Source organism: Thalassophryne amazonica, chromosome 15 (assembly GCF_902500255.1).
Source record: "Thalassophryne amazonica chromosome 15, fThaAma1.1, whole genome shotgun sequence".
Classification (NCBI taxonomy): domain Eukaryota; kingdom Metazoa; phylum Chordata; class Actinopteri; order Batrachoidiformes; family Batrachoididae; genus Thalassophryne; species Thalassophryne amazonica.
Window position 1 is genome coordinate 66,845,421 of NC_047117.1, and position 13,698 is coordinate 66,859,118.

At 39.3% G+C, this 13,698-nt stretch overlaps 1 protein-coding gene across 1 annotated transcript; it reads right to left on the reverse strand.

The window, feature by feature from the left end:
• Positions 1-1,556: 1,556 nt before the first annotated feature.
• LOC117526734 (inward rectifier potassium channel 4-like) lies at positions 1,557-13,488 on the reverse strand. The gene is made up of 3 exons (XM_034188800.1): positions 13,322-13,488; positions 3,783-3,962; positions 1,557-3,700 (listed from the first exon to the last, which is right to left on the reverse strand). The coding sequence occupies exons 2-3, from the start codon at positions 3,872-3,874 to the stop codon at positions 2,074-2,076; spliced, it is 1,719 nt and encodes a 572-aa protein (XP_034044691.1). The 5' UTR covers positions 3,875-3,962; positions 13,322-13,488; the 3' UTR covers positions 1,557-2,073.
• Positions 13,489-13,698: the final 210 nt, after the last annotated feature.

Consider the following 13,698-nt stretch of genomic DNA (forward strand, 5'->3'; position numbering starts at 1 on the left):
TTTGCTGCTGTTACCTTAATTTAGGACTGTGTTGGCCTCTCTAGCCACCGTACTTATCAAACGAGAAAAGTAACAGAAACCCATTGGGAAGACTGCAATTCCAAATACAGAAAGCACTTTTTTTTTTTTTACAATGAAATTAAATGTTGCATTTATGCTACATTCCTTTTAAAGAAAAGGGTTCTTGATCATGACATTAAAGCTACAGTGTGTAGGGTTTGGTGTCATCTAGTGGTGAGGTTGCAGACTGCATTATACCATTACAAGACACAAATTTGCTTCCCTTTATGGTTTTGCTTCTTTGACAATGGGATTCATGCTTTCTTGCCTTCTCTTGTGATAAGCAATATGTATGATCTTCATTTTACCAAAATGAGTGGTCTCAAGCTAATTAGCCTGCACTAGCAACCAGTAGACAGTTGTATAGGGGAGCAACATCTGATTCCTCTTCTTTTTCATCAGTCTCCCAGCAAACCATGAAAGTTGGAGCAAGTGTGTCCCTTTGAGGCTACTCTATCAATATGGCAGTGCAACATGGCGGCCTCCATGAGGGGGCCCACTCCTAACTGTAGATATGACGGGCTCAGTTCAAGTTTATGAAAACACATTGATTTGTTGTTGCAGGTAATTAATTATACTCTAAAGAACAAATGTTATAAATGCACTATTCCATTTCTGCTAATAAGCGCCCCTAAATCCTACACACAGTAGCTTTAATGAGAAGTTCAAAGAGTTAACAAGTACATCATATTTACAAAAATCAGATAATTCATAAAAAATAAATCATGAAATAAAATTTTTCCAGACACCAATTGATTTTAGAGAAACATCCGGCTGCTGTGATTTAAAAGCTGATGAGTTGTGCTGATCTGATGTACGTTACACACCACTGTGCAAAAGTCTTAGGCACCCTCATGTTTCCGGATGAAAGTAGGTTTTGTCAATTAAAACAAAGAAAAAACACATATGTTACACGGGATTTTGTCAATTTACTTAAAGTAGTATATTAAAGAAAACAGATGTTTACTGATGAAAAACGTGATTATGCTGTCAGTTTTTACTTTAGTACAGGATTCCACAAACACAACAAATGGCTTAATAATCAATAATAGTGAGGTGATCAATATGATGTTCTCCTAAAACCTAACATAACTGTTTTATGAATACACTCTAAATATGAAACATTATATTTACTGAATCTAGTTATGTTGACTGTTTTTTAATTGATTAATATATGACTTCATGTAATGACTTCTTTCATGAAGTCACTGATGCCGTTCGATCACAGGTGTTATAATAATGATGAGTGTGAGCGTTTGATTAAATCTCTAGCCACACTGTTAGCAGTGATATTATGGTAAGCATGTTTTTGGATTATGTCTTGTTTGACATTGATACTGAACTTTGACCAATCTATTCCAAAAGCTAATCTTGTGGAGACATTAACTTAAGTAATATTCCCATAAAGTTTGGTGAAAATCCTTCAGTAGTTGTACTTTGGATTCTATTTTGCTTGAGTTCATCATCCGGCGATACTAATCCAACTAACATTCCCACTTAGTTTGGTGAAAATTCGTACGCAGTCTAAACATAATGCCTTATTGATTGAAACCATTTTTTATAATTTGCTTTTCTTATTTCTCCAACCACATTTTGTGGAACCAGTTGACATACCTAGATTAAGTAAAGACAAAATTGTATTTGTTTTGAGTGTAATAGGAGAGCACACCCTGTACTTATTTTGTGTAGTCTTTAATGCTTAGCACTCTTTGTCATATTTTTTAAATACTTAAACTCTTTTTTTTTGGTAGTTCATTTACTTTATGAACTTTTTAAATTATGCGTAAGAGTTTTGCACATTGACTGTAACTCCAAGTGTAGAATTACAAAAACCGTAGCAAAAATGTGACCTAAAGTTGCGTTATGTAAAATAAAATGAGACGATGCCTTTCATCAGATGAACAGTTTGAGTTGCCACCCAACCAACCCCCCCATCCCCTCCCCACAAAAAAGAAAAAAAGGTTCAGTTCTCTGCATCCAGAGGCGGTTCCAGCCATTTCCCATTGACTGTCTTTAAACCCCTGACTCTCTGCTGATGTACGAAGGCAGGCTGGTCTGTAGTCTATCAAGACCCATCTGTTTCTCTGTGTCTAGAACACATAACATCACCGCCTGCTCCACTGCAAACGTCTCTTTAATTCCCAAGTGAATGTCGCCTCGCACCTTTTGGTGGCCCCCAATCTCCTCTTTGGCGTCCTCCTCCAGCTCATCATCCACACAGCACAGGGCCACCTCGTTCTCGTAGCAGAACGCACTTGGTGAGTGCGATCCCAGTAGGTGGTGTGGGGCCCTCGGGGCAAATGGGGAAGAAGACCTAGAGTAAGTTGAAGAAGATGATGACGACTGTCTGCCATGACTTATCATCTGGCTCAGCTCCCTGGCACTGCAGTGAGGGGTTGACAGCACTTCATAAGTCTTGTGGAAGCGGGAATAGTCCACATGGTAGCGGTCTGCCCTCTCAAAGACAACAGGTTCAAAGCGGTGGCCCCACAGGATCTCCCTTGCCAAGTAGGAGCTACGGGCCTGCGTGGTCATGGCAGTGGCCTCCACCATTCCCTCCAGGATGACCACAATCTCAAAGTCCTGCTTCTGCAGATCAGTGCGACTCAAGTCATACAATGGACTATTCTCGTTGATCTCATGGACCACCACCAGTGGCGACACCAGAAACAGTCGATCCAGCCCATCATCGTAGCCGACGTCAATGTCTGTTTGCTCCAAAGGGAGGTACTCCCCCTCTTTTGTTACATGTGGCCTAATGAGCTGTGCGCGGACGTGTGCCTCAACAATGTGGCTCTTACGCATGTTCCCCAGTCGCCACATAAGACACAGTTTGCCATCTCGCAGAGCGATGACTGCGTGGTGTGAGAAGAGCAGCGTCTGTGCTCGCTTCTTTGGCCGTACCATCTTTGCCATGATGGTACCAATCATGAAAGAGTCAATAATGCAGCCCACGATGGACTGGGCCACCACAGTTGCCACAGCAATCGGGCATTCTTCAGTGACGCACCGGAAACCATACCCAATGGTAGTCTGGGTCTCGATGGAGAAGAGGAATGCCCCGATGAATCCCTGAATGTGGAGAATACATGGCCGCCACTCAACTTTCCCTTCTTCTACAATGTCATGGACATCTCCTTCCTTAAGAGGGACATGAAGGTCAAAGTCTCCATGGGCCATGGCCACTCCCCAGAAGACCAGTCCAAACAGCATCCAAGACAGAAGGAAGGTGGAAGTGAAGATGAGCAGCAGGTAGCGCCATCGGATGTCCACACAGGTGGTGAAAATGTCAGCCAGGTACCGTCGAGGCCTATCCTCCATGTTATTGAACACCACATTGCACTGACCGTTCTTCTTCACAAAACGGCTGCGGATGCGGGCAGCTCCCAGATCCAGACCCAAATGACACGATGGTGAAGTGTGGCAGCTGTTTTGGGTAACAGGCTCATTCATCACGTTCAGGGACAATGTCGCTTTTCCCACTTCATTTCCCGGGCATTCTGTCTCACCTCCTCCATCTCGTCCTTCAGTTTGGATGCATGCTCCTGCTAAGGTCTGCTGTGCCAGAGGGCTGTGGTCAATGTGGAGGCCCAGGGTGGACATCTTCAATGCATCTTCACTTGTGGAAACGATGCTATATCTGCAAAACCAAGAAATGAATACAGAAAAGGCAACATCATGTGCTGCAGGCAGTAATGATTGTGGAACTTTAGCAGTTATACCTGTTGATTCGCACGGCTCCCATGGCAAAAGTGATCATTAGGCTGTGTCTGCTAGGGCAGTAATGGAGGTTGGGGCGAGCAGTTCCAACCATTAAAGAACTGTTGGCAAACAGGCAGGCAGACTGCGTTCAGGTCTGTGTTGGGTTTGGCATCAGCACGCCCATCTGAAAGGACATTTTTCTGCAAAAAGAGGACAAAATGACATTATACTATATTTAATCAACATTTGCCTGCCTGCTTGTTCTCCTATTCCTCCCAGGTCCTTTGGGTAGTTTCCTTCAAACTTGATATGTGGATGACTGTTAATCCCAGAATTCAGAGGTGTGACGAAGTCACCAGCAAGTCACTCTCAAGTCATGAATCGGCAAGTCTCAAGTCAAGTCCCAAGTCAAGTCTCAAGTCATAATGACCACCAATTGTTTGCAAGCTGATTTGAGATTTAAGATTTGGCAAATCATGACTTGCGAATGACTTGACAGTGACATCATCCCAACTCTGCCAGAATTGGCCTTAATGGGTATGTTTGGGCAAAAGCCAAGGTCTTTGGGGGTTAAAAGGTCAAAATTGAGGTTTTTCACTGTGATTTACACCAAACGTGGCACACAAATGGAGGTTGATTATGTAATTGCCCATTGAAGGACATATTTGCCAAATGTCAGTCATTGAGATCAAGACTATTAGGATCAAAGGTTAAAATTTAAGTTTTTACTCAGATTTGCACCAACCTTGGCACATGTGTAGATGGGTTCTGGAATTGACCAAGTGAGGTCCAATTTACCAAAAATCTCATTTACCAAAAAATCTAATGTAGATTTTTCACTCTTATTTATGCCAAACCTCATACACAGGTGGAGGATGATTCTGTAATTGTCAGTTTAAGGACAAATTTTCCAAAGGACAATGACTGGGATCTAGGTCACTGGCATCAGTGGTTTTTACTCCGATTTGTGGCAAATGTGGCACTCATAACAAGGTGGATTCCAAAACTGAGCAGCAAGGTAAAATTTACCAAAGGTTAATCACTGGGGTCAAGGTCATATCTTCCTGTCTGTTAGTTGGCTCCTCCCAGGTCCCTTTTCCTGATTTCTACCAAACTTGGTGTGTCAATGAAGGTTGACTCCAAAATTAAGACTGTATGACTAGCAGTTCCTGAGATATGACATAATGTCCGCAGAATCATGCAGGGATGGACTAGCGGATAATCGTACATAAGTATAATTTTGGGGGGGATTTTGATGTGCAGATTAACAAAGAAGAGGTTAATGATGGAGATAACTCCTGTATTCACCAATACTGTCAAGCAAAGAATGAAAAAACCCCAAGTGTCACTTTTGAACATGCACTAATGCATAACTCAGCTCAGACAGTTTTGTCTAATCAAAGCTTATTGATTAGGTCCTTGCTAGTAGTTAGCCTGCGGCACCTTCAGCCCAAGCTGGGGTAGAAAACCAGACAGCCATTGAAAGGGACAAAGGACCAAAACGAGATGAATCAGTGGTAATCTACTGTTAGAGGAACAATTGATTTGCTGTTTGGCCAGATGACAAGGTTTCTCTCCGGATATTACCACAAGAATCCCCCACCACCTCCACCAACCCCACACCACAAGATTGGATAACTAATCGCCCACACAGACGGGCTTTACGCTTTATGGCCTCCACCCTGAAGTAACATGTTCATGCTTAGTCAGTCAGTAGGGCTGCAAAAATTCCATGTATTTGACAAAAAAACTGTTTTTTGTTTAAGTTGTCACTGACAGACTTAAAGTCACTTTCACCTGGAGGCTGGGAAAAAACAAAAATGGAAAAGAGATACAGCATCAAACTCTAATTAATTCATTTTGTATTCGTTCAGTCACTCAGGATGTATGTGCACTATGGAAGTAAATCTGTGCCATCAGAGTTTTATTTTAATTTTTAAGGTTGAATTTTTTTAGCATTAAAATAAGAGTTTGAAGTTGAATTTCCAAGGTTGAATTTGTTTAGTATGAAAATATTCAGCCTCAAAAAAGTCAACCTAAAAAAAAATTAAACAAAAAACAAAAAAAAATTAAAAATAAAATAAAAATTCAACCTAAAAAAAGTTCAATCTCAAAATTCAACCAAAAAAAAAAAAAAAAAAAATCAGCATAAAAAAAAAAAATTCAACCTCAAAAAATAGAAAAGTAGGGAGAAGCAATCAATCCCCGTCTCAATCATCAACATTATCAACATTCAGACAATCATGTTTGCTCCATTTGGGCAGTGACACCAAGACCAAATCGAAAGAAGAGAGAAGAAGACGTGATACATAGTCGTGCACCTAATTTTTTTTTCCTATGGAGTTTTATATAATATATATTATATATATATATATATAATATATATATTATATATATATATATATATATATATAAAAGAGTTAAATAATAAGATAATATGTGAGATTAAAAGCACAATAAATTGCATGCATGACTATATCTGACACAATTCCATTAAGATATCATCACAAACACATGTAGAACTGTATGTATTCTTCTGCACACAATGGCCCTGAGGGGGTGTTGCTATAATTAAAGGCTCATCATATACTGTATTATCTGTCTCCATAGGAACATCTCTGTTCTTTCCATGGTGCTGATTTGTTTTGTGTCTGTGTGTGTGCTGTGTGTGGTGATGACCTGTCATATTATTATGATGATGAGGAGATAAAAGCAAATAAAGAGATAAGACCAACATACTGTAACCCAACCACAGCGCACGGCAGATTTAAAGAATCCTCATGAGAAGGCATCAAAGTCCACAGTGTGATGTAATGACAAAGTATGTTATTACACAAGAGTACAAGGAATGCTTGTGTCTGATGTTGCTTTTTTAAAAAAAGGATCCAAACTGACTAATCCTACTCTGGAAAAACCCTGATCAAATATGTCCTGTAATCTTCAGACCAAAACAACACTATGAACGCTGGATGGTCATTATTCTGTGACCTGGTTTAAACCATTTTGTGTAATCTTACTCCTGGTGATCAGGAAGAAAGGAAGGAAGGAAGGAAGGAAGGAAGGAACGCTATCTCTTAGCTTCTTGGTAATCTCGGGATCATACAGCCATTTTCACTATTGCAAAGGCTTTGCTTCTGTCCGTTTGTTTGTCCATTTGTCTGTGTTCAGCATAAGTCCAGTTCTATTACTACCACGGCCTTCAAATTCACAGGGAACATTCTTGGGACACAGACCTTGGTCAAGTTCAGAGATAGCTAACCTTGACCTATTTTAAGAGGTATTTTAAGAGGTTAAAAAGTCACATTCAGTGTCAATCTGTTCCGTTTTGTTTTTTAACACTTTGCTTTGTGTGTTTATGCATGTTTCTCATATATACAGAAAACACCATTTTTGGAACCTAGTAACACCTGAACTTATTTACAAGACATTTCACAGACATTAGCATGGTGACGTCACAGGCTGGTAGCTAGCTGCAAACTGTGTTTCGTTGTGTGTGAATATATCCTCTTTGTCATATATTATGTGAAAGCTAGTGAGAAATAAACACTTCCACAACTAAAAACACTGTTTTTGCAACCTGATAACACCTCTAGAGTCATTTACAAGGCATTTTGTGGTGTTAGCATGCACGGTAACTTCCGTTAACTCAAAGCTAACTTCCTGTGGAGGTAAAGTTGTCTCATTAATGCCAGCAAATGCACAGAGGGTGATCAACAAATATTCCTTGATTTGCATAACTTCCACTCTTGTCAAAAGCTCATGTCAAGGCCTCCTGCAGATGCTGTTAAAACATAAATATTGTTTTTTATTGATTGATTGATTGATTGATAGAGGGCCTTTATTGAACATGTACAAATTGTACGTAAGACAGTAGGATCTTAATAATTAATTTAACAACTGCAAATTACAAAGAACACAATGCTCATATGGCCGGGGGTATTTTAGCATTGTGTTATATTTCCAGTTATCTTTGACTTTTTGATGCCAAAATCAAATGGCTTGCTTATTTTGGCAATATAATACATACTTCAACAGCTTTGCTTAATCAGGGATGAACATCAGATGTTATTGTTCTCACAATAAAAATTTAGGCCAAAAAATGCTTCCAGTGATTTTGACCTTTGATCTTTGAGCCTTAAATCTATAGACTTGTTGAATTTTGGCAATGTAACAGTTTGTGAATAAGCTGACATGCACAACTTACATTAATTTTAAATTATTTTTTTATTTATATAGTGCCAAATCACAACAACGCTGCCTCAAGGTGCTTCACATGAGTAAGGTCTAACCCCAGAGGAAGCACACAGGAAACACCTGTGATCTGAGGGTGGTAAATTCAATCCCCTGACCAAACAGACAAAATGTGGGTAGGAAACGTGAAGAGCAGCAAATTTATCACCATTTTTACCACTGACAAACTGTTCTTGTGCAAAATCCTTCATCTCCATGTGTCTCCCTTGTGAGGTGTGTGAGTGTGTTAAGGAAGCCACCAAAATACCACGTGGCTGTGACTGGAGAGAATGTGCTTGCAGCAGATTTTGGCTGTGGCTACACCAGTTATAATCAGAGAGAACGAAAGTCATAAGGAGGCTTCATATTTAACAAATGGCACATGGGACTCTCAAGATCAGATTTCACTATATATACACGTGTGTGTATATATATAGTATATAATCTATATATATATACACTTACAGTAGTGTTCAGAATAAATAGTAGGCTATGTGACTAAAAAGATGTAATCCAGGTTTTGAGTATTTTCTTATGGTTACATGGGAAACAAGGTACCAGTAGATTTCAGGAGATGCTCACAAATCCAACAAGACCAAGCATTCATGATATGCACTCTCTTAAGGCTATGAAATTGGGCTATTAGTAAAAAAAAAAGTAGAAAAGAGGGTGTTCAATAGTAGCATCGGCTGTTGACGCTACAAACTCAAAACTATTATGTTCAAACGCTTTTTAGCAATCCGGTGAATCACTAAACTAGTATTTAGTTGTATAACCCCAGTTTTTCCATGATTTCTCACATCTGTGAGGCATTAATTTTGTTGGTTTGGAACCAAGATTTTGCTCGTTTACTAGTGTGTTTGGGTCATTGTCTTGTTGAAAACCCCATTCAAGGGCATGTCCTCTTCAGCATAAGGCAACATGACTCTTCAAGTATTTTGACCATATCCAAAACTGATCCATGATACCTGTATGTGATATATAGGCCCAACACCATAGTAGGAGAAACATGCCCATATGATTATGCTTACACCACCATGCTTCACTGTCTTCACTGTGAACTGTGGCTTGAATTCAGAGTTTGGGGGTTGTCTCACAAACTGTCTGCGGCCCTTGGACCCAAAAAGAACAATTTTACTCTCATCAGTCCACAAAATATTCCTCCATTTCTCTTTAGGCCAGTTGATGTGTTCTTTGGGCAAATTGGTAACCTCTTCTGGCACATCTTTTATTTAACAGAGGGACTTTGCGGGGGAATTCTTCCAAATAAATTAGCTTCACACAGGCATCTTCTAACAGTCACAGCACTTACAGGTAACTCCAGACTGTCTTTGATCATCCTGGAGTTGATCAATGGGTGAGCATATTCTATCCATTTTGATGGTTGTTTTCTGTTGTTTTCATTGTAGACGAACAGCCTATAATTTTTTGCACCTGCGTATAAGTTTTCCCCTCTCCAATCAACTTTTTAATCAAACTACGCTGTTCTTCTGAACAATGTCTTGAACGTTCCATTTTCCTCAGGCTTTCAAAGAGAAAGCATGTTCAACAGGTGCTGGCTTCATCCTTAAATAGGACACACCTGATTCACACTGTTTGTTCCACAAAGCTGATGAAGTCACTGACTGAATGCCACACTACTATTATTGTGAACACCCCCTTTTCTACTTTTTTTTTTTTTACTAATAGCCCAATTGCATAGCCTTAAGAGTGCGCATATCATGAATGCTTGGTCTTTGTGATTTGTGAGAATCTACTGGTACCTTGTTTCCCATGTAACAATAAGAAATATACTCAAAAACCTGGATTAATCTTTTTAGTCACATAGCACTACTATTATTCTGAACACTACTGGTATGTGTATATATATATATATACGAGGTCTGTCAAGAAAGCAACGGTCCTTTTTATTTTTTTTCAAAAACTATATGAGTTCATTCATATGTTTTTACGTCAGACATGCTTGCACCTCGTGCGCATGCGTGAGTTTTCCACGCCTGTCGGTGACGTCATTCGCCTGTGAGCACTCCTTGTGGGAGGAGTCGTCCAGCCCCTCGTCGGAATTCCTTTGTCTGAGAAGTTGCTGAGAGACTGGCGCGTTGTTTGATCAAAATTTTTCTAAACCTGTGAGACACATCGAGTGGACACGGTTCGAAAAATTAAGCTGGTTTTCAGTGAAAATTTTAACGGCTGATGAGAGATTTTGAGGTGATACTGTCGCTTTAAGGACTTTTCACGGTGCGCGACGTCGCGCAGCGCTCTCAGGCGCCGTCATCAGCCTGTTCAAGCTGAAAACCTCCACATTTCAGGCTCTATTGATCCAGGACGTCGTGAGAGAACAGAGAAGTTTCAGAAGAAGTCGGTTTCAGCATTTTATCCGGATATTCCACTGTTAAAGGTAGATTTTTTTAATGAAAGACGGTGCGGACGGGTCCGCGCGTCGGGACGCAGCCGGACGCGGTGCGGTGGCACAGGAAAAACACCTCCGTGTTGATAACCATTTGTAAAATCCAGGCGGCTTTTGATGGCTTTTCAGTGGAGTGAGTATATGAGAAATTGTTTACAGCAGGACATGTTCCAACTTGTCCTTAAGGCTTTCAACAGAGGTGTTTTCCTGTGGCGGAGCGTCCGCGGCGGCTGCGTCTCGACGCGCGGACCCGTCCGCACGTCTTTCATTAAAAAAATCTCCTTTAACAGTGGAATATCCGGGAAATGCTGAAACCGACTTCTTCTGAAACTTCTCTGTTCTCTCACGACGTCCTGGATCAATAGAGCCTGAAATGTGGAGGTTTTTCAGCTTGAACAGGCTGATGGACGCGCCTGAGAGCGCTGAGCGACGTCTCGCACCGTGGGAAGTCCTTTAAAGCGGACAGAATCACCTCAAAATCTCTCATCAGCCGTTAACATTTTCACTGAAAACCAGCTTAAATTTTCGAACCATGTCCACTTCGATGTGTCTCACAGGTTAGAAAACATTTTGATCAAATACAACGCGCCAGTCTCTCAGCAACTTCTCAGACAAAGGAATCCGACGAGGGGCTGGACGACTCTCCCACAAGGAGTGCTCACAGGCGAATGACGTCACCGACAGGCGTGGAAAAACTCACGCATGCGCACGAGGGTTCAAGCATGTCTGACGTAAAACATATGAATGAATCCATATAGTTTTTTGAACAAAAATAAAAAGGACCGTTACTTTATTGACAGGCCCTCGTATTTACATTTTACTTATACAGATATATATATATATACCTATTATCATTTGTTCCTGTTGGCATTTCACTTACATTATTTTGCAGATGTAGCCAGTGATTACCCACGCTGTGGCTGGTGGACCACTTGTGGTTTGTGAAGCTACAGCAAGATGGGCTTTGAGTGGTTATTTTTGCTGCTGATGATGACGATTTTTTTTTTTTTTTTTTGCTTTCAGCTGCCCCTAGTTGCTTTGTCAGCAGAGCAGATCTTAAAAACAATTCATTGTTTTTTTAAAGATTTTGATGTACATTTGGAAATAAGCTTAAATTACCAAAACTATTTTGATTCTTTTAAACATGTAATCAGAAGCATAAAAGAAAAAAGTGATTTGAATATGTTTTATTCATAATTTACCTATAGATAGATGTAATTAAGGTCTGGGGGGCCTTGATTTCATAGTGGGCTGGGGTAATTAAAGTTTGGGAAATAGATGTAGAGGATACTTTAATTTTTAAAATATATTTTAAATTTTTTTGTAAATTGCTCACAAATTTTGAAAGGAGATGTTGAATTAATTAGTTAAAATGAAATGTACTTTTTCAGATCCATCTGGTCAACTCTAGCTGCAAAAGGGTTCAAATCAACTTGTTAAGCAAACAAGCTAAAGTTGTGTCGGTCATTTTGTTCAAAGATCATGTGACTGTTGGTTTCATTGAGGCAACAGACCTGTCCAGTGCTAATAGGTTCACTCCAGCAGATATAATTAGCACTAGCTCAATATTAATGTAAACTTGAATATGATATATATATATATATATATATTATATAATATATATATATATATATATATATATATATATATTATAGATATATAATATATATATAAAGGGCTACGTCTGTCTGTCTGTCTGTCTGTCCGGAATAAACTCCCAAACTATAATATGTAGCCGTAAAAAATTATAAAATGAAAATTACCCCCAACAACTAGCAATTTATGTAAGACCATACACTGTAGTACCATGTGTGATAAACTCCCAACTATAATATGTAGCCCTAAAGACTATACATATTCTGAATCCTCATGGACATGGGGAAACAAACTGGTACCATTTTTTAAAAAGTTGAACTGAAAATTACCCCCAAAATAGCCGGCTGTGGGTATGACCAGGCAGATTCAAATTTCCAGCCCTGTATATGTGTTGGCCATCTCTGTTTATTTAATCCCTTTCTTCAGCTACTTTATGTTCTCAAACTGTTAAGCACCTGACTGTCCTGTACAAACCCAGTTTGCCTTTCCTGTCTGAATACATTCATTTTATGTTTGAAAATTGCAATGTAAAACAGTGAAATATACCACTGCCTCATTTTTGATTCATTGATATTTACATTTACTGTTAGATACCTTTTGTGTGTAATTTTGTTATAAATTTGATTGCAAAACAAAGGTTTGCATGAAGGACTTCAAATGTGTTTGTCTTTTAACCAAATATTTCCACTTAGTTTTGGGGAGTCCACCTCTTATAGTTCTGCTGGACAAACTTTAGCCCATTAACTATTATATTTACAAGACATCGGCATTACAAAAACAAATGTTGGGCAGTTGTTTTGATTAAAATGATTGGCATTTGGCGTATGACTAAAACAAGTTAAACCCGGGCAGCGCGGGTAGCCCAGCTAGTGTATATACTTATATATATATATATATATATATATATATATATATATAGCTGCAAAAGGGTTCAAATCAACTCTGAAAACAAGCAAAAGTTGTGAAGGTCATTTTGGACACTAAGGAGCATCTGGTCCCAATTTCATCAAGGCCACAGGAGCTGTCCAGTGCTGAAATGAAGTTCACTCCAGCACATATAGTTAACAACAGCTCAGTATTAATGTACAGTTGAATATGATTTTAGCCTCTCAGATTCATTACTCCATCTGTTTTACATCCCTCACATTTTTTGCAGCCACATAAAGATTTTGTTGAAATGCTGAATTTATTTTGTGCTTTAGACAGCAACAGCCAGGGGTGATGAATTCTAGCAGTAGTCATGAAATGGCATCTCAGGCAGTTACCAACTGTTATCATAAACTAATAAAATAGGTGCTTTTATGTGAAATTATGAAAATTCCTCACCTTTGTGTGGCTGTAGGAAAAAAATCACTTTAAAAATAGCAATGGTTCCATCTTCTTTAAAGGCTTTCCTTTCTTAATTCTAAGGAAATATTTGCATAAATCCATTTCCCTTTTGGACAAACTCAAGCATATCTTTGTTCCTGTTGCTCCGTAGTGTTGAAGAGACAGAGCATCTGCCCTGCTCCCTGCCAGTGTGTGGGCGAGTGAGAGAGAAAGAGAGAGGAGCAAGAGCTCTGATTATGTGCCTATTTATATGTGCTATTGTTTTCCCCAGTGTGCAGATGTGCATTGTATAATTTAGAATATAGCCCATCCGATTTTTGCACTGACGTCCAAATAAATAAATGCATAAATAAAACTAACAGCGACAAAGTACT

Excerpts from the sequence above, each read along its gene's own strand:
- LOC117526734 (XM_034188800.1), bottom strand. The coding sequence starts at position 3,874 with ATGGTTGGAACTGCTCGCCCCAACCTCCATTACTGCCCTAGCAGACAC. Across the intron at positions 3,701-3,782 it reads GGAGCCGTGCGAATCAACAG|ATATAGCATCGTTTCCACAA; the intron begins GTATAACTGCTA and ends TTGGTTTTGCAG.